The sequence below is a fragment of the Panulirus ornatus genome, chromosome 55 (genome assembly GCF_036320965.1).
Source record: "Panulirus ornatus isolate Po-2019 chromosome 55, ASM3632096v1, whole genome shotgun sequence".
Lineage (NCBI taxonomy): Eukaryota > Metazoa > Arthropoda > Malacostraca > Decapoda > Palinuridae > Panulirus > Panulirus ornatus.
The window spans coordinates 31,986,122-32,007,630 of record NC_092278.1 but is presented as its reverse complement, the minus strand read 5'-3'; the positions used below and the strand labels follow the sequence as shown (position 1 = coordinate 32,007,630).

The 21,509-nt window shown below is 38.9% G+C and overlaps 2 protein-coding genes across 5 annotated transcripts in view; one reads left to right on the top strand and one right to left on the bottom strand.

The window, feature by feature from the left end:
- Positions 1-7,936, bottom strand: part of Sptz (zinc finger FYVE-type containing 26 spastizin) — a 75,931-nt gene extending 67,995 nt beyond the window's left edge. For 3 of the 4 annotated variants that reach the window (XR_011716710.1, XR_011716709.1, XM_071693335.1), the window contains exons 1-2: positions 7,805-7,936; positions 2,207-2,320 (exon numbers count right to left, since the gene is read on the bottom strand). Coding sequence is in view for 2 of the 4 variants with exons in the window: in XM_071693335.1 (XP_071549436.1) it covers positions 2,207-2,278 (72 nt within the window). In the remaining 2 variants the exon portion in view is untranslated. Of the gene's footprint in view, positions 1-2,206; positions 2,321-2,679; positions 2,842-7,804 lie in introns of all 4 variants that reach the window. The other variant, XM_071693336.1, reaches the window with a different exon arrangement.
- Positions 7,937-13,180: 5,244 nt separating this feature from the next.
- The window catches only part of fs(2)ltoPP43 (female sterile (2) ltoPP43), a 33,381-nt gene continuing 25,052 nt past the window's right edge, over positions 13,181-21,509 (top strand). The window contains exons 1-3 of the mRNA XM_071693334.1: positions 13,181-13,252; positions 15,448-15,628; positions 19,732-19,887. Of these exons, the coding sequence (XP_071549435.1) occupies positions 15,464-15,628; positions 19,732-19,887 (321 nt within the window). The 5' untranslated portion in view covers positions 13,181-13,252; positions 15,448-15,463. The remainder of the gene's footprint in view (positions 13,253-15,447; positions 15,629-19,731; positions 19,888-21,509) is intronic.

The window sequence follows — 21,509 nt, the reverse complement described above, 5'->3', positions numbered from 1 at the left end:
TGAAAATGAAATGTTTGAGGACAATATGTGCTGTGAGATGGTTTGATCAAGTAGGTAACAAAAGGGTAAGAGAGATGTGTGGTAATAAAAAGAGTGTGGTTGAGAGAGCAGATGAGGGTGTGTTGAAATGGTTTAGACATACGGAGAGAATGAGTGATGAAAGGTTGACAAAGAGGATATGTCAGTGGTGAAGGGAACAAGAAGCAAGTGACCAAATTCGAGGTGGAAGATACTGAAAAAGATTTTGAGCAATCGGGGCATGGACTTACAGGAGAGTGAGAGGCATGCAAGGAATAGAGTGAATTGGAACGATGTGGGATACTGGGGTAAACATGCAATCAATGGACTGGATCAAGGCATATGAAGCATCTGGGGTAAATCATGAAAAGGTCTGTGGGGCCTGGATGTGGATAGAAGTTTTGGTGCATTATCCATGACAGCTAGAGACTGAGTGTGAATGAATGTGGCATTTTTCGTCTGTTTTCCTGGCGCTACCTCGCTGAAGCAGAGAGTAGCGATGATGTTTCCTGTGGGGCAGGGTGGCATCAGAAATGGATTGAAGGCAAGCAAATATGATTATGCACGTGTGTATATATGTATAAGTCTGTGTATGTATGTATATGTGTATTTGTTGATTTGTAGTGTATGTGTATGTATATGTACGTGTATGGGCGTTTATGTACATATTTGTGCATACAAGTAGATTGGTCATTCTTCGTCTGTTTCCTGGCACTACTTCGCTGACACAGGAAACAGTGATCAAGAATAATAAATAAATAAATGAGTATGACTAAAATTCCTTGACAAACACAATCAATCAGATTCTGAATAACTGAAAGTCAAAACAAGAAATGAAGACTAAAGAAATAAAGAAATAGGTAGGATACTGCATGGAGGGATGGCTAATGAGTGATCAAGCAACATACTAGAGGGTTATGAACATAAAAAAGGAATAGATATAAAAATGTAGGTTTTGAGAGAGGAAAAACCATTTCTCCACCATAAGCAGATCCTTATGAGCCCAAAGGGAGCTCTTGTTTGGTAAGAAGTCAAAAAACAGTTCTACCCCCAAAATGAGATGTATCCATATGGTTTCACCATCTCTCAACTATCATAAAATATATTAAACTAGCACATGCTCTTCCACAGGGACTTAACAATTGTACAGGTACCTACTCAGGCCTTAGATGAACACAGCACAGACATGAGGAAGCAAGGCACAATTAGCCATCATTACCCATTCACTGAGAGCTGTACTTCAGGCTCGTTACTAACAGGAATCAATATATGTTTATTCAAATGAAAACAGGGAAGGGAAGGAAGGGAAATCAAATGGATGCTCACTACGCTCTGCCAATGGTGGAGAAATCATTTATCAGCCTTAAAATCATACACTTATTAACTATGGACAGAGCACACTACGAGCATCAGAGAGCATTCCACGCGAAGAAGGGAATTACAGAAAACCTAAAGAACTAAACTTAAAAAATCACTCTTTACGAAAATCTGTCTCTAGCTCCAAATCATCATCTTGTGAAGGTGCCACAGCCAATAAAGGTCAATAAGATTCAAAGATATTACTGAAGAAATGTTTTTCAAATGCCAAACACCTTTCCTAAAAAGAGTGACCTGAGTTACAGTGGAAGGATAGTTGCCTTAGGTTTGCTTAACCTGGAAGATTGGCAAAGGAAAGATATGAGTATAACCAGCAGGCATTTAATAAAAATTGATAATGTTTAATTCAGCAGTTTCATGAATTAGGGAGCATCATATCAGCGTCAGTTCAAAGTAAGATGCAAAGCTAGAAAAAATTGGAAAAACTATGTCTTTAGTGACAGTGATACATGAGAAGAACAAACTAAGTGAAGAAACTGGAACTTTACAAATTTACACACATCTCTACCTCCACTTCTTTCACACTACTCTCTTTCATTCTTTTTCTCATCTCCTTTTCTCTATTTCCTCCACAGTCCTGCATCTTTAAAAAAAAAAAAAAAATGCATTTGTTATCAGTGGCTCATTCCACTTTTTCAATAAGGATTTCCTTGCTCTCTCTGACCTTCTTTTTTTTTTTTCTGATCATTCATTCTACTCTTATTAAAAGTCATCCACGGTTAAAGCAAGTAACACACATTTTCTTTCCTACTGAAATCCACTGTAATATTCTCAAGAAATAAAAACAAATTAAGTAAAAGTAGAGGCTTACCTTGTAAATTTTGTCTTCATTTTGGAAAAGGTACCTCAAAAGTGGCCCACAGTTAACATTAGTGCTACCCATGGTCGACGATTTGTTTGGTCGCACTTCTTACATACATTCAACCTGCATAAAAAATATACGATTAACTCTTAACCCACACAGACACTTTTTAGGGCACAAAAATGGACAAACTAAGAAATTCACTCAACTTACTTCCTATTTTTGCTACATTTGACCAGCAAAAACAGAAAACTATTACTGCAAAAATTTATTGCAATATAAAAACTATTATAATCAATCATTACACAACAAATGTTTACATCATCGTTAACAGTTACTTTGTATTTGACAAAAAAGGAGACCCCATTTTAATGATCTAATTGGGAAAAGGGTTGTTCATTAGAAGCCTAATTCTACTACATTCTGAAATTTTCCACAGAAATTTATTAAATGAAATGTGGACTAGAGTAATGGTTATCTACCTCAATCCTTCAAAGCTGATGTTCAGGGAGCAGTAAAGACTAATGTGAATCATAATGAAACACCTCCAGGGTCACCTGGAGTCACCTGAATCATTTTCTTGTCAGCAATCCTTAGGCATTTTCTGGATCTCTTACAATGTGCAACACTGATAGCACTCTTACCTGCCATTATTAAATACAAAAACAGAGAGCACTGAACCACAAAAAAATGCAATTGCACAAAAATATGAACACTGAGTTTATTTTTATGTTGACCAATTGGGTCAACACCTTCCAATCACCTTTAATGAAAAGAATCTTTTACAGAACAAAACACCAAACATTCTAGACATCACATATGACACACATGACATTCATTCACCACAAATGTAACTACCTGGCACCAGATTTGGACAAGAAAAAGAGTCCCTCAACATCCACAATAAAAAACAATTCATCTGCTTCAATCTAAACTATGCCTCACCAACCTGGTTTTCCACCCTCTCTAAAGCAAATACAATAAAGCTACAATCCACACAATATGTGCACCAAGAACAATAGCTGGCTGCCAGGCGACCACAAACACTCACCACCACACAATGAAAGAAAGATCCACCAAATACAGTCCCACATCAACATGCTCAGCACTCAATTCTGCGCAACAACAATAGCTCCCTCCTATACAAAGCACCAAATTCCAGATAGAAATGAAAAGCTTATCCCTGTCTTACATTTTATCAACCTCTACTCACAAAGTCCATTATCCAAACAAATATAACACTGAAAAACACATACACAGTGAAATATCCTGAAAAGCACTAAACACACAACCCCCCAACTCAGTCTTATATTCCAACCCACAAGATGTATGCCCATCAGATAGCATACTTCCTACACAAATAAAGGTGATACTCTCCTGCTTATGCTCTGAAAATCATCCATCACTAAAAAAAAAAAAAAAATGTTTCAACACTTCCAAAGACCCTTCAAGCCCACGAAGCAACTACCAAAAAGAAAAAACTGAGCACTTACTATTCAATTTAAATCCACTCTCTGGCTATAGATCCACACACATCATGATAATACTTTATGACCTGTGGTCCCGAACAGTGAATGTATAACAGTGAGTATTGCAGGATACTCATAAAAATAAAAGGAACGCATGGAGCAGGAAAGTAAGGTATGTATGTGTGTGTGTGTGTGTAGAGAGAGAGAAGAGATGGTGAAAGCTTTGTGGAAGATGAGATCCAACAAGGCAGTGGATTTGGATGGTATTACAGTGGAATTTATCAAAAAAAGGGGGGGTGACTGTGTTGTTGATTGTTTGGTAAGGATAATCAATGTATGTATGGATCATGGTGAAGTGCCTGAGGATTGGCAGAATGCCTGCAAAGTGCCACTGAACAAAGGCAAAGGGGATAAAGGTGAGTGTTCAAACTACAGAGGCATAAGTTTGTTGAGTATTCCTGAGAAATTATATGGGAGGGTATTGATTGAGAGGGTGAAAGCATGTACTGAGCATCAGATTGGGTAAGAGCAGTGTGGTTTCAGAAGTGGGAGAGGATGTGGATCAGGTGTTTGCTTTGAAGAATGTATGGGACAAATACTTAAAAAAAAAAGATGGATTTGTATGTAGCATTTATGGATCTGGAGGAGGCGTTAGAGTTGATATAGATGCTTTGTGGAAGGTCTTAAGATTATATGGTATGGGAGGTGGTTGCTAGAAGAGGTGAAAAGTTTTACCAAGGATGTAAGGCATGTGTACAAGTAGGAAGAGAGGAGAGTGATTGGTTGCTTAATTTGTTTATGGATGGGGTGGTTAGGGAGGTAAATGCAAGAGTTTTGGATAGAGGGGCGTGTATGAAGTCTGTTGTGGATGAGAGGGCCTGGGAAGTGAGTCACTTGCTGTTTGCCGATGATACAGCTCTGGTGGCTGATTCAGGTGAGAAACTGCAGAGGTTGGTGACTGAGTTTGGAAACGTGTGTGAAGGAGAAAGTTGAGAGTATACCTGAATTAGAGCAAGGTTATTAGGTTCAGTAGGGTTAAAGGGCAAGTTGATTGGGATGTAGGTTTGAATGGAGAAAAATTGGAGGAAGTTAAGCATTTTAGATATCTGGGAGTGGACTTAGCAGTGGATGGAACCATGGAAGCAGAAGTGAGTCACACGGTGGGAGACAGGGCGAAAGTTCTGGGAGCAATGAAGAATGTGTGGAAGGAGAAAAAGTTATCTCAGAAAGCAAAAATGGGCATCTTTGAAGAAATAGTAGCTCTAACAGTTATATACACAGTTGCAAGGCATAGGCTATAGATATGGTTGTAAAAAGGAGGATGGATGTGGTGGAATTGAAATGTTTGAGGACAATATGTGGTGTGAGGTGGTTTGACTAAGTAATGAAAGGGTAAGAGAGATGTGTGGAAATAAAAAGTGTGATTGAGAGAGCAGAAGAGGGTGTGTTGAAATAGTTTGGGCACATGGAGAGAATGAGTGAGGAAAGATTGACAAAGAGGATATATGTCTCAAAGGTGGAGGAAACAAGAAGCACGAGACCAAATTGGATGAGGAAGGATGGAGTGAAAAAGATTTTGAGTGACTGGGGCCTAAACATACAGGAGGGTGAGAGGTGTGCAAGGAATAGAGTAAACTGGAATGATGTGGTATACCAGGGTTGATGTGCTGTCAATGGACTGATCCAGGGCATGTGAAACATCTGGGATAAACCATGGAAAGGCCTGGATATGGATAGGGAGCTGTGTTTTCGGTGCATTGCTTACGACAGCTAGAGACTGAATGTGAATGAGTGTGGCCTTTTTTGTCTGTTTTCCTGGTGCTACCTCACTGAAGCAGGGGGTAGCGATGTATATCTATATGTATGTATATGTGCGTGTATGGGTGTTTATGTATATATATATGTATATATGTATATATGTATATATATATGTATATATATATATATATATATATATGTATATATATATATATTTATGTATATATGTATATATATATATATATCCCTGGGGATAGGGGACAAAGAATACTTCCCACGTATTCCCTGCGTGTCGTAAAAGGCGACTAAAAGGGGAGGGAGCGGGGGGCTGGAAATCCTCCCCTCTCGGTTTTTTTTTTTTTTTTTTTTTTTTTTTTTTTTTTTTTTTTCCAAAAGAAGGAACAGAGAATTGGGCCAGGTGAGGGTATTCCCTCAAAGGCCCAGTCCTCTGTTCTTAACGCTACCTCGCTAATGCGGGAAATGGCGAACAGTTTGAAAGAAAAAGAAATATATATATATATATATATATATATATATATATATATATATATATATATATATATACATATATATATATATATGTGTATATGAGTGGATGGGCCATTCTTCATCTGTTTCCTGACACTACCTCACTTGACACAAGTGATGAAAATTTGTGAGCTTCAAAAAAAAAAAAGACTTGTATGAAGAGATACTGTGAAAAACTGGATGCAGAAAAATAAAAGTTAATAGCAAACAAAGCTATGGGAGAGGGTGACAAAAGGGAGGAATTTAGGGAAGCAGTTCCATTTCCTACCATGTCTACTTCCACGTACCTAACGCACTCCACTTTCTCCGTCTTTCCTACATTCAAACTCAAACACCAACCAACCTGTCCCTCTGCACTGCTTAACTTAATAATCCTCATTCATTCTCTCTATATGTCCAATCCATTTCAGCACATCCTCTTCAGTATTGCCCATACACTTCTCTTTACTCTTTCACTACCAACTTCACATCTTCATCCCACCACTCACAACCCTTTCCAATCTACTCACCTCTCACCTATGCATGCCACATGCATCTCTCACACATGCCAACGCTGCTTCCCTAAATATCTCCCTCTTGTCATTCACTTACACCCTCTGCCATTCTACACTCAATCTCTCATGGTATTTTGGTATTTCTTCACACATCTCTTCCAAGCTCACTCACTCTCTTCTCATCCATAACATTTCCTCTTTGCTGAAGACTCCTACAAATTTCCACCCTAGTTTCCACAAGGTAATGATCAGATATCCCACCAATTGTCTCTCTCAACACATTCATATCCAAAATTCTCTCTTATGAAAACCTATCAATCAATATAATCCAATAATGCCTTCTGATCATCTTTGCAATTCACACGAGTATACTTGTGTATGTCCCTCCTTTTACACCAGGTGTATTCCCAATCACCAGCCCTTTTCTTAGCACAAAGCTGCACAAATTGTTCATCATTTTCAATCACATTACTGAATATACCATGCCCCTTAATTACCGATGACTAATCACCATGCAAATGACACGAGATGTCAATGAACAGACTATATAGCAAGTAGACAATAATCACCAGCCACTGACATATGTAATCCTGGAATATTTCTACTAACATTTCAGCTACTTTATAAGACTAGGTGAAAGTTTTATAGGTTCTGTTGATTTTTTGATAAAAGCACTACTAAATTTACATTAACTAATCAAAAATTCTCCCTAATATTCATAACTTTCAATACTACTACTTTATTTTAGAGTTAACTTTATATAAGGCTTCAAAACAAGCACTGCAATTGTTCCTGTATTCTTTAAACTACCAGGTTTACATTGACTAATCCCAAATTCTCCCTGATATTCATAATTTTCAGTACTGCTGCTTTATTTTGTGGAGTTTAACATTACATAACACTGAAAAACATGCACTGCAATTGTTCCTGTGCAAAACCAAATCTCTCGTTATCTAATGGCACTATAAAGCCAAACTAGGCTTTTACCCATTTTTATTTAGGCAATCCCCTAATCTCATTTTCCTCTACGACCAATACAGTAAAATGTAAATGGAATACGATGGTACTCGTCAATTACTGCGGTGGTACCTTTAACATCCGAGATTAATACAATTCAAATTCATTGCACTTCAAGTATTTTCATCAATAAATACATAAATACAAAGAAGTGCCCCTAAAAAATAATCTTAACGTTACCCATTAGTAAAAATATACAACCTAAACATATAATACCACCAAGGTGTCTACCGACAGATGACTTCCAAGTTTACTGTTCTCCCCTCCATATTTCCTGCCCAAAATTCTACGCAGTACCATTATGACACGAGATCAAACCAGTAAAATCGAAGTTGCCTTACCCATAGGTACTCATATATGGTGCAAATTGGGTATTATCCACTACAGTTTGGACTGGGTTTCGAACATGGTGCGTTGTTTTGATGACACCAGTGTTTTGTTTTGATCAGAGTCAGCTGATCCAGAGGTGGTAGTGGTGGGAGGGTCAGAGAGGTAGAGAGGCCGTGATATAAACTAGTACATTTTAAAGATAAGAACCCCATGATACAAACTAGCACATTCTAACGTTCATTTAATTAAAGAATAAGAGGTGAGTATATAAATATATATCAAATTTTCGATTTATCATGATTTAATTTATTCGCAGTCCACACGAATTACTTTTCTTAAACCTGTACACTAAAGAAATATATATATATTAACGAAAGACTTTAACGTTCGATGTATCCCAGAATTTATCAGATAATATAAATCAATTTTCAGTCAAAAGAATCACAATAAAATTATTGTAATTATCCTGAAAATGATGAGATGGATACAAGGGTCATACAGTAACTGCAGGACCCTTTCAAGAAAGGGGTCATCATGTAATTGATATATATATATATTTTTTTTTTTTTTTTTTTATACTTTGTCGCTGTCTCCCGCGTTTGCGAGGTAGCGCAAGGAAACAGACGAAAGAAATGGCCCAACCCCCCCCCATACACATGTACATACACACGTCCACACACGCAGATATACATACCTACACAGCTTTCCATGGTTTACCCCAGACGCTTCACATGCCTTGATTCAATCCACTGACAGCACGTCAACCCCTGTATACCACATCACTCCAATTCACTCTATTCCTTGCCCTCCTTTCACCCTCCTGCATGTTCAGGCCCCGATCACACAAAATCTTTTTCACTCCATCTTTCCACCTCCAATTTGGTCTCCCTCTTCTCCTCGTTCCCTCCACCTCCGACACATATATCCTCTTGGTCAATCTTTCCTCACTCATTCTCTCCATGTGCCCAAACCACTTCAAAACACCCTCTTCTGCTCTCTCAACCACGCTCTTTTTATTTCCACACATCTCTCTTACCCTTACGTTACTTACTCGATCAAACCACCTCACACCACACATTGTCCTCAAACATCTCATTTCCAGCACATCCATCCTCCTGCGCACAACTCTATCCATAGCCCACGCCTCGCAACCATACAACATTGTTGGAACCACTATTCCTTCAAACATACCCATTTTTGCTTTCCGAGATAATGTTCTCGACTTCCACACATTCTTCAAGGCCCCCAGAATTTTCGCCCCCTCCCCCACCCTATGATCCACTTCCGCTTCCATGGTTCCATCCGCTGCCAGATCCACTCCCAGATATCTAAAACACTTCACTTCCTCCAGTTTTTCTCCATTCAAACTCACCTCCCAATTGACATGACCCTCAACCCTACTGTACCTAATAACCTTGCTCTTATTCACATTTACTCTTAACTTTCTTCTTCCACACACTTTACCAAACTCAGTCACCAGCTTCTGCAGTTTCTCACATGAATCAGCCACCAGCGCTGTATCATCAGCGAACAACAACTGACTCACTTCCCAAGCTCTCTCATCCCCAACAGACTTCATACTTGCCCCTCTTTCCAGAACTCTTGCATTTACCTCCCTAACAACCCCATCCATAAACAAATTAAACAACCATGGAGACATCACACACCCCTGCCGCAAACCTACATTCACTGAGAACCAATCACTTTCCTCTCTTCCTACACGTACACATGCCTTACATCCTCGATAAAAACTTTTCACTGCTTCTAACAACTTTCCTCCCACACCATATATTCTTAATACCTTCCACAGAGCATCTCTATCAACTCTATCATATGCCTTCTCCAGATCCATAAATGCTACATACAAATCCACTTGCTTTTCTAAGTATTTCTCACATACATTCTTCAAAGCAAACACCTGATCCACACATCCTCTACCACTTCTGAAACCACACTGCTCTTCCCCAATCTGATGCTCTGTACATGCCTTCACCCTCTCAATCAATACTCTCCCATATAATTTACCAGGAATACTCAACAAACTTATACCTCTGTAATTTGAGCACTCACTCTTATCCCCTTTGCCTTTGTACAATGGCACTATGCACGCATTCCGCCAATCCTCAGGCACCTCACCATGAATCATACATACATTAAATAACCTTACCAACCAGTCAACAATACAGTCACCCCCTTTTATATATATATATATATATATATATATCATTCATTTATTTATTTATTATACTTAGTCGCTGTCTCCCGCGTTAGCGAGGCAGCGCAAGGAAACACGAAAGAATAGCCCAGCCCACCCATATAACGTACCTATACATTTCAACGTATACATACATATACATACACAGACATATACATATATACACATGCACATATTCATACTTGCTGCCGTCATCCATTTCTGTCGCCACCCTGTCACACATGAAATGCCAACTCCTCCCCTCGCACGCGTGCTAGGTAGCGCTAGGAAAAGACAAAAAATGCCACATCCGTTCACACTCATTCTCTAGCTGTCATGTGTAATGCACTGAAACCACAGATCCTTTTCCACATCCAGGCCCCACATAACTTTCCATGGTTTAACCCAGACGCTGCACATGCCCTGGTTTAATCTCAATATTGACAGCACGTCGACCCCGGTATACCACATCGTTCCAAATCACTCTTTTCCTTGCACGCCTTTCACCCCCTGTATGTTCAGGCCCCGATTGCTCAAAATCTCTTTCACTCCATCCTTCCACCTAAAATTTGGTCTACCACTTCTCGTTCCCTCCACCTCTGACACATATATTCTCTTTGTCAATCTTTTCTCACTCATTCTCTCCATGTGACCAAACCATTTCTATACACCTTCTGCTCCCTCAACCACACTTTTAATTACCACACATCTCTCCTACCCTCTCATTACTTACTCGATCAAACCACCTCACACCACATATTGTCCTCAACCTTTTCATTTCCAACACATCCACCCTCCTCCGTACAACCATATGCCTCGCAACCATATGATATTGTTGGAACCATTATTCCTTCAAACATACCCATTTTTGCTCTCCGAGATAACGTTCTCGCCTTCCACACATTCTCCAACGCTCCCAGAACCTTCGTCCCCTCTCCCATACTGTGACTCACTTCTGCTTCCATGTTTCCATCCGCTGCTAAATCCACTCCCAGAATTCTAAAACACTTCACTTCCTCCAGTTTTTCTCCATTCAAACTTACCTCCAAGTTTACTTATCCCTCAAGACTACTGAACCTAATAACCTTGCTCTTATTCACAGTTACTCTCAGCTTTCTTCTTTCACACACTTTACCAAACTCAGTCACCAAGTTCTGCAGTTTCTCACTCGATTCAGCCACCAGCGCTGTACCATCAGCGAACAACAACCGACTCACTTCCCAAGCCCTCTCATCCACAACAGTATACAGCATCCACAACAGACTGTATACTTGCCCCTCTCTCCAAAACTCTTACATTCACCTCCCTAACAACCCCATCCATAAACAAATTAAACAACCATGGAGACATCACGCACCCCTACCGCAAAACGACATTCACTGAGAACCAATCACTTTCCTCTCTTCCTACTCATACACATGCCTTACATCCTTGATTAAAACTTTCCTCTGCTTCTAGCAGCTTACCTATCATACCATATACTCTTTATACCTTCCACAGAGCATCCCTATCAACTCTATCACATGCCTTCCCCAGATCCATAAATGCTACATACAAATCCATTTGGTTTTCTAAGTATTTCTCACATACATTCTTCAAAGCAAACACCTGATCCACACATCCTCTACCACTTCTGAAACCACACTGCTCTTCCCCAATCTGATGCTCTGTACATGCCTTCACCCTCTCAATCAATACCCTCCCATATAATTTACCAGGAATACTCAACAAACTTATACCTCTGTAATTTGAACACTCACCTTTATCCCCTTTGCCTTTGTACAATGGCACTATGCATGCATTCCGCCAATCCTCAGGCACTTCACCATGATCCATACATGCACTGAATATCCCCACCAAACAGTCAACAATACCACTGCAATACCATCCAAACCCGCTGCCCTGCCGGCTTTCATCTTCCGCATAGCTTTCACTACATTTTCTCTGTTTACCAGACCTTTCTCCCTGACCTTCTCACTCTGCACACCACCTCGACTAAAACACCCTATATCTGCCACTCTGTCATCAAACACATTCAACAAACCTTCAAAATACTCACTCCATCTCCTCACTTCACCACTACTTGTTATTACTTCCCCATTAGCCTCCTTCACCAGTGTTCCCATTTGTTCTCATGTCTTTCGCATTTTATTTACATCATCCCTGTTTTTCATCACAGGACAAAGGGAAACATCTGAATTCATCAATATTCAAAACTGCATAAGATCAAATTTCAATTTTTTTTTTACCAAAATATCCTAACTTATGCTGTTACTTTTCTACTGAAAATCATTAACTACTTCAGAATATCTGAAATGAAAAATAAGTGGCTAACGGGAGATGTAAGACAGATTAGGAACTTGTGGCCATAATAAATTTTTACGTCTTTGGAGAAATAAGAAGGTAGCATTGTTAATCATGTCATTACCATATCCCATTAGCAGATTTTCAAGGCTGTTCACCTTGATCCTACTTCAGATGTTCACAGATAATGTTCATATATCACAACCTTGCACAGCATTCCATGTCAAGTTTGCCCCCCAAAAATGGGAATTTGGCTCCCTGGCTACGTGGGCTTAATGAAGAAGCTAACCAGTTTCATAATCTATATGTGATGGAACCCATTGAATTTAAAATCGGCCTTGTTTTTTGGGAGACAGTAGGAGATAAAGGACTGTGACTCCACTTTTCAACAAATTATGGAGTGGAAATGGAGTGGAAATGAACTCCGCAGTTTCTATTAGATAACAACCAACGACGATTTGGGAGTACTACTGCCATCTATTATCTGAATATTTAACTAAACATTGATAATTAGTAAATATACCTTAAGATTGGAAGTTTCACATCCTTCTAACAAAGTCTAGGGATATTGTAGGTAAATAGCTTACCCTTAAACCGTAAATATACTAATTCTGCTTATTTGGGAGAGGATCCTCTCTGTCGACCTGACTGGCTTCACATTGACTGAACTCTGACTGGTACTTCGGGGTATGACAGAGTTTAGGGGCCGTTTTTGCTAATTATTAGTTGTGTTTGAATATTGGGATTTGTTCGAGGTGAGTGAGAGATTTTCCATTTGATTAATCCTCTTATTTTGACCGATGTGGATGATGACAGCATATACTTCAGTCAGTAAAGTTTTGGTATAGCGGTCCCCTCATATTTTCAGAGGACTTGGACGAGACTGGTCTCTCTACATCCCTTGCACGTACAAGTGGTTTATACTGGTTTTGTATATTTTATTCATTGGTAATTTACTCGGGTAAGTGGTTTTGATATGTCTGCGTCGCCTATATATTTGAATGTTGACTGATTGTACTCTTCAGTGCTAGTTTAGTGTATATTGAATACGATAATAGTGGTGGAGCATTGTGTTTTGTTATTATAAGTTAAGAAGGGTAGTGTCTAGCAGGGTAAATGTGGGGTTGATTCATGCCAAATGTAAGTAATACAGGACACTTGTATAATGTCGACAGTATCCTAGGAAATAGCTCACCTCACCTTATCCAGTACTTCCAAAATGGGAGTAGAAGTGCATGATTGTATTCATCTTCCACTGGGGATCGTATGGTCATATGCTCGAGTGTCAGTTTGTTGAGATCTGGTTCCTTGTTGGGATTTGTATTTTTTTTTATGAGTGTGATTGGTATGTATCTTACAGGTCCTCTTCTGATAGGAGGCCTTCAGGCCTCTAACTTCAGGTCTTTGCTATCAAATCTATGTATTGGGATGTGTGCATGCACTCCCAGTGATGTTGATGTTGGCGTCATAGTTGCAGTTAATTGGTTGTCTGACCACAACTTGTTGTATCGTCTTCCGAAGACCAACAATTTGGAACAATGGCTATGTCCATGTACATCTCATTTCACAGATTTACATCTCTGTGCACAAATACTAGCGATTACCAGAGAGTACCTCCAATATTCAGATGAATTGCCCTGATATAATGAAATATACCTGTGATAGTTTTGACGACTAGTGAAACTTATGGCTATATTAGCAGAGTATTGCTTTTATATATGCATTGTTGAGTTTTACTCATGATTTCCGGCGTAATGAATCAATGCCACACTATTCAGTCTCTGAAAATTAGGTATTTTTCAAATGTAAAGCAGTTTCTCTTGCAAAATAAGTACAAATCACATACGAAAAATAAAACTTATAACAACCAAGAAACATTGCACTCTCATAAGATTTCCATGACAGTATATTTACTGCTTATCAGGTCTTGATTCTTAAGAATTTTTCTTAATGCCTGCTGTTTAGGTAGAGGGAGAGGTGAGGCAGGAGGTGCATACATGTCCATTATTTTGTTTTTGTCTTGGTTAAGATTATGGCTGCAGATAACCTAGTCATGGACCATCAGGTCTTCTATTATTGGACCCACCCATGTAATTCCATGGAGCAGACAAAAACATTATAGTGCACATTGATTATAACGTTGAAATTTAAGGCATCGTGATTGCTGATGAAGTTAGACTAGATTTTCATTAGTTCTCGTAATTCCTTGACATGTTTTATTTCTCTAACCCTAAGTTTTCCCACAGGTTCATGTTATTCCCCACAATCAACTTTATCATTGGAAAATGAAAATTAATGCTCAAATAACATTCTGTCTTCCATATTCTGTTCCAAAGACTACACTACCCATGGAAGTCATTATCAATCAGATTGCAAAGCAATTAGAATGGCTAAGTTGATACTTTACTGGCAAAATGGACTTGTGGAACATATATACTGTAGGCCTGGGAAAGTAAAGTGCAGGATGTAACCCTGATTCATATTTAGAATTCATTTATGCTCAGTGTGAAATAATGTATCTTATAAGACATTGAATTCTGAGGATAACAAAGTCATGACTCTTGTTGCTGTTGTGGTATGGAATCTAACTTATAAGTTGGACAGTATATAATTATTCACTTTTATGGCATGGCAGAGATATCGTTTTGATTACTGAAAATCCTTTATTAATAGATTGGTTAATTCCTGGAACCTTTAGTGATCACTGTAAGGAATAATAGTTGCCAGGCAGTAATTTACTTATCTGCACCATCTTTTAATTGAGTTTTTAAGATATAACTTCGTAGGGCAATTGATTTACTGCTACAAATAAGAACATTTTTGAGGGAGATTGATTTAGATGATTATGATTCATTAAATGAGATAACTAATTTGATACTGGGAAGGGCTGTGAAGTTCAGGGTAAATGTGGGCCTGAAGCCCCTCACTTTGAAACTGCAGTATGTTGTGAAAGCTTTTGCTTCAGTGACCCCCCCCCCCCCCCCCACCCACCCATGTTTTAGAAGCTGCCACTGGCCCTGTCACTTTAAATAACTTTTATGGTGTGTGGTAAACATAACTAGGATTTCTTAAGCTTGCATCAATTTTTTTCACTCATGATTTCACATTTTAACTTATACAGTTATGCAAAAATTGTAATATGTTGTTGTTTTTCAGAAGTAGATATATAAAGATGAGGACACTGATACGTATCAAACGTAGGTTAGGTGAAGAGCCTGTGGAGAACATTGTTGTGAAGCCTAAACGTTTACGGATTTGCCAGATTGAGGGTGCAGCTGCAGCTGATCCCAATATCCCTGCATCTGTTTTAAAAAGAGTGGCCACAGTTGAGTCAAAGGTAAATTTTTGTACATAATCATGGGTATACTGATACATGGCTTAGCTTTTAAGTTTTGTACAGCAAAATCCTTTTTTGAGAACTGTAATGGATATAGAAATATACTTCATAAACATTTCTTTATGTTTATCTTTGAGTATTTGCAATGAGATTTTGTCAATATGCAGGGCTAGTATATAGTGTTAATCAGAACTAGAAAGAGCTAAGTTACAGGGTAAGGCTGGAGGCAGGGCATCTTTTAAGGAATTATCACTACTGGTGCAGAGTTTCGGAAGGGCTGATTTATGTATGTGGAGATAAATGATAACTATCATAATTTTTTCTTTTGTTTATTGTTTTGTTGACGAATTTGCAAAACTCATCGCTGATGAGCACCTCGGTCCTGAGCAGGTGTAAAATACAGACAAAACTGCATTATTCTGGCGATGCTTACCTAGAAAAACATTAACAGCAGAAGATGAAGAAGACCCCGCTGGATTCAAACTATCTAAGGACAGACTTACCATCTTAGGGTGCTCAAACATTTAATATATATATTTCTAGCAGTCCATGGTATACTTTAAATACAGTTGGTGGGATAAAGTTTTGTTGATGAATTATTATCATGTAACCACGGTTGGTCCAGCAAAATGGTTAATCCGGCAAGGCTTTGGAACCAAGAGTGCTGGAATATTGGTCATATACCTGTTTTGTTTAAGTTAATGTTATTATTTTGAGTTATGGATGGACAAGAAATAGCTTGAATTCCACTCTGTTGTAAATTATTTTAAAAATTAGCATTAAAAAAGAGGAGTCATTGCACATTACAGATAAGTTTGGAACTGTAAAAGGAGGGGATGGAGATAGTGGTCACGGATGAGTTGGACATGATTATTTAGTAAAGGGTATCGTTAGTTTTTTCTGGGTAGTGCCAGAAACAGACAAATATTGGCCTCAGTTGCTCACATTCACTCTTCAGGTGTCATTTATAATGCCCCAAAACCTGAACCACCATCCACAGCCAAGCCCCATAGACAATTCCATAGTTTTGCATGACTGCCTCAGGTGCTGCAAATCAGCCCTTTGACAGCATCTACCCCCCCCCTTTTTTTTTCTTCTTCTTTTTTACCATATACCTTCATGTATTCAGTTGTATGCATGCCTCTCACCCTTTAAGACCAGATGAAATTCCATCCACTTTCCTCAAAAATACAAAGACAGCACTAGTGAAATCAGTCATTTTATGAAGGCAAAGTCTGGATGAAAGTATATTTGCAGATTTTTTTTTTTTATACCTCGTCGCTGTCTCCCGTGTTTGCGAGGTAGCGCAAGGAAACAGACGAAAGAAATGGCCCAACCCCCCCCATACACATGTACATACACACGTCCACACACACAAATATACATACCTACACAGCTTTCCATGGTTTACCCCGGACGCTTCACATGCCTTGATTCAATCCACTGACAGCACGTCAACCCCTGTATACCACATCGCTCCAATTCACTCTATTCCTTGCCCTCCTTTCACCCTCCTGCATGTTCAGGCCCCGATCACACAAAATCCTTTTTACTCCATCTTTCCGCCTCCAATTTGGTCTCCCTCTTCTCCTCGTTCCCTCCACCTCCGACACATATATCCTCTTGGTCAATCTTTCCTCACTCATTCTCTCCATGTGCCCAAACCATTTCAAAACACCCTCTTCTGCTCTCTCAACCACGCTCTTTTTATTTCCACACATCTCTCTTACCCTTACGTTACTTACTCGATCAAACCACCTCACACCACACATTGTCCTCAAACATCTCATTTCCAGCACATCCATCCTCCTGCGCACAACTCTATCCATAGCCCACGCCTCGCAACCATACAACATTGTTGGAACCACTATTCCTTCAAACATACCCATTTTTGCTTTCCGGGATAATGTTCTCGACTTCCACACATTTTTCAAGGCTCCCAAAATTTTCGCCCCCTCCCCCACCCTATGATCCACTTCCGCTTCCATGGTTCCATCCGCTGACAGATCCACTCCCAGATATCTAAAACACTTCACTTCCTCCAGTTTTTCTCCATTCAAACTCACCTCCCAGTTGACTTGACCCTCAACCCTACTGTACCTTATAACCTTGCTCTTATTCACATTTACTCTTAACTTTCTTCTTCCACACACTTTACCAAACTCCGTCACCAGCTTCTGCAGTTTCTCACATGAATCAGCCACCAGCGCTGTATCATCAGCGAACAACAACTGACTCACTTACCAAGCTCTCTCATCCCCAACAGACTTCATACTTGCCCCTCTTTCCAAGACTCTTGCATTTACCTCCCTAACAACCCCATCCATAAACAAATTAAACAACCATGGAGACATCACACACCCCTGCCGCAAACCTACATTCACTGAGGACCAATCACTCTCCTCTCTTCCTACACGTACACGTACATATTTGCAGATATGCATAAGAATGTGTATGTAATGCTAGTACACAAAGGAGGATCCAAGTTAATACATAGATTTTATGGACCAGTTAACCAAATTTCCTTTGTAACAAGTTTTTGGAAGAATGAAGAATGGACACAGAACACCCAGTTAGGAACAGCTACATAAATGAAGACCAACATGGATATGTGCAGGAAAGAGTATGCCAAGCCAGTTATTTGTCCATTACAGTGACATATATGAAAGTTTTAACTAAGGAAAGATTCTGGACACTGTTGTTTCTTTCCTTTCTTATTTTGCATAAGCTATCAGATAAACTACAGAATTTTACTCAAATAGCTAATCAAAACAGTGGTATGATAGGAAGATGAGTGAAAGAGTTTCTGGCTAACAACAAATTCAGAGTAGTAGCAAACAAAAGTATGTCAAAGAATGAAGCTGTTCTATTAGGGATACCACAAGGAAGGAAAGGTGTTAGCATCAGTAGTCTTTTTGATAAGGACATCAGATATTGCCAATGAAGTTAAGGAAAGAATAGTAAGAATTTTTTTTTGTTTTTGAGTAAGCAGAATTATTGGATCACGTGTTGATGAAAACAAGATGCAGAAATACTTAGACATGATCTACAGGTGGGCAGGAGTTAACATGATGGAATTTCAAAAAAATTATTTGAGTAAACATGTTATGGAATGAGTGAAAAAAAAGAATTGGTGATACCACATGAAGGCTTGACAGAAAAAGTGGTAAAAAGTGAACCGGATGTAAAAGAGTTAGATGTCATCATAATTGAGAAACTAGCCTTCAGAGAACACAGTGAGAAGATAGCACTGTGGAACCAAGTAGTGAGTGTGGTATGATTTAAAGAACTTTTGTTTGAAGTGACAGAAAACTACTGGCAAAACATTTAGTTATACATACAAAGCAGAATTGGATACTGTATTGCTTTGTTGTATGGTCAGCAATGAAACAAATAGATTAAACAAATGGGAGAGAAAGCTGAAGCACAAGCAGAGTCATGGGGATTGAACTTATGAGTATCATGAAAGGCTGAAAGAACTGGAATTATATAACCCTGAAAGAAGAAGAGGAAGATGTATGATAACTTGCATATGGCAACATTGAAGGTATGAAGGAAAATGTATTAAACCTGAGTCTCTCAGTAAGCAAGATATAGTTTTTAGATCTTCATGAATACTTTGGGATATACCAATATTAAATCTGACAAAATATATGAAAGCCCAGCAAAGAAACTAGAATGACTATTCAGTATACCAGAAGCAATAAGAACCATACATGGAACAGCTACAGGAGCATTTAACAGAAGACTTCACATGTGGTTGAAATCACTCCCAGATGAACCCAGAATTGATAACTATGGAATGCAGGTGGTAGCAAAGAGAAAGAGTATTCCTCATCAACCAAGACATTGAGTGTGACACACTCGTATGCCATTTTGGCAAAACCTCGTCATATGTAATTGTATGCATTCAGGTATTCTCCCTTCCTCAGAATGTTTAAATATTTAGACTAAAGAAATTATGCATAAGTATGTTTGTCAAATTGTTTTGTTTTTCAGGTGGTGGATAGGTGAACAATTGTTTTACTTGTGCCTCCCAAATTTGGATTGAAGTCTTTAACAAAGATGAGGATGTTGCATTGATTTCTCCATTTCTCTTTAAGGAAGAACAACTGGAGGTGGAAGTATTGAAGACAGCAGAAAAGAGATATCTAGAAGGATGCGAGGTACAACTGTTGTACAAAAGGCCACGTAAATCAGGATTCGAAGATTTGATCAAGCATGAAGCTAAAGACAGGACCAGCTACAACAGATATATGGTAAGTTTTGGTCACTGCAAGAAACAGTGAGAATTGTATGAGTAGGAAGAGCGGATAGTGAATGGTTCCAAGTGAAAGTTGTCTGTGGCAGGGGTGTTTGATATCACCATGATTGTTCAGTTTGTTTATGGATGGGGTGGTGAGGGAAACAATGTGAGAATCTTGGAGAGGGGTGAGTATTCAGTCTGTGGGGAATGAGAGGGTCTGGGAAATTAGTCGGTTGTTGTTTGCGGATAATACAGCTTTGGTAGCTGATTTGAGTGAGAAAATGCAGAAGTTGGTGACTGAGTTTAGATGTGTACATGAAAGGAGAAAATTGAGAGTGAATTTGAATAAAAGCAAAATTATTAGATTCAGCAAGGTAGAGGGAGTTTCTTTTTAAGTCTCCAGTCATGGACAAAAGTCATTATCAAGGCCAGCCTTAGATTGAAATGCATTAAACCTTTGATTGAATGGACCTGATACAGTGGATTTCAGATTTCACGGACCAGACAAATGATATCACAGAACATTGATTAATGATAATTTAAGGATTATTTACCTCCATCTAAAACATCTATATATTCTCCCCAAAGTTTAATGATACTCTATCCCCCCAACTCTCATTTGCCCTCTTTTTCAACTCCTGCACCTTCTTCTTGATCTGCCACTTTCTGTTATAAATCTCCCAATCATTTGCACTGCTTACAGGTAAGTATCCCCTAAATGCCTTTCCTTTCTTTTTCATTAAAAGATTTTCTTCTTCAGCTACACTTCAACGAGACTACATTCGAATTAATGGACTTCTGGCATTAACAAACACCCCTTCCCCATATTAGTGCATTGAATTAAGGATTTATTGTGTAGAGAGAATAATGGAAAGGAAAAAGAAAAGACGGGAAATATTGATAAATTTTGGACGAAATGAAAAATCTGTCATTTAAGATGAGCCAGGTCATATTGATTGGGAGACGAGAAGGTAGAGAGTTCCAAAGCTTTGATGTGAAGGGAAAGAAGCAGTTATCAAAATGGCCCACCCTTGAGTTGCTGACGGGCACACAATACTTATGTAAGGTAATGTATTGCTTGGTCTACCTAGTGGCGGGGGCATACAAGCAGCCAGCTCTCAGGAGCAAAATCTAAAGTATTACCTATAGAGATGGAAAAATGAACCAACATTGTGGCATAGGGCAAGAAGTTCATGTATGGAAGTTAACTTGGGACAATTTATAAGTCGGACTGCTTTTAACTCAACTCTGTCAAGCAAGGATGCAGAGCAAGAGCCAGATATGAGAGCAGTATAAACAGAGTAGCTGTTCAGACACCCAGTTTTTTAGAGGCAGACTTGGCTATTCCTGTAATATGAGGTGGCCAAGAAAGAGTGGACGTTACAGTAATACCAAGTATATTTATTGAGTCAAGAGGTGGACTTACAGAGCCATCAGAGGAGAGAAGAGTTGTTAGGAGTTTTCAATTGTGAGAGAGGTAGAAACTGGGTTTTGAGGCATTAAACTTTACTGTAGCTATTTCTCTCCCACTAAGATATCCTGTCCAAGTCTGAGTTTATTGAGGAAGCTCTGTCAAGACAAGATACCAATCAAGTGAGAGAAGGAGCAGAATTAAGGGATGAGTGAATGTGTGAA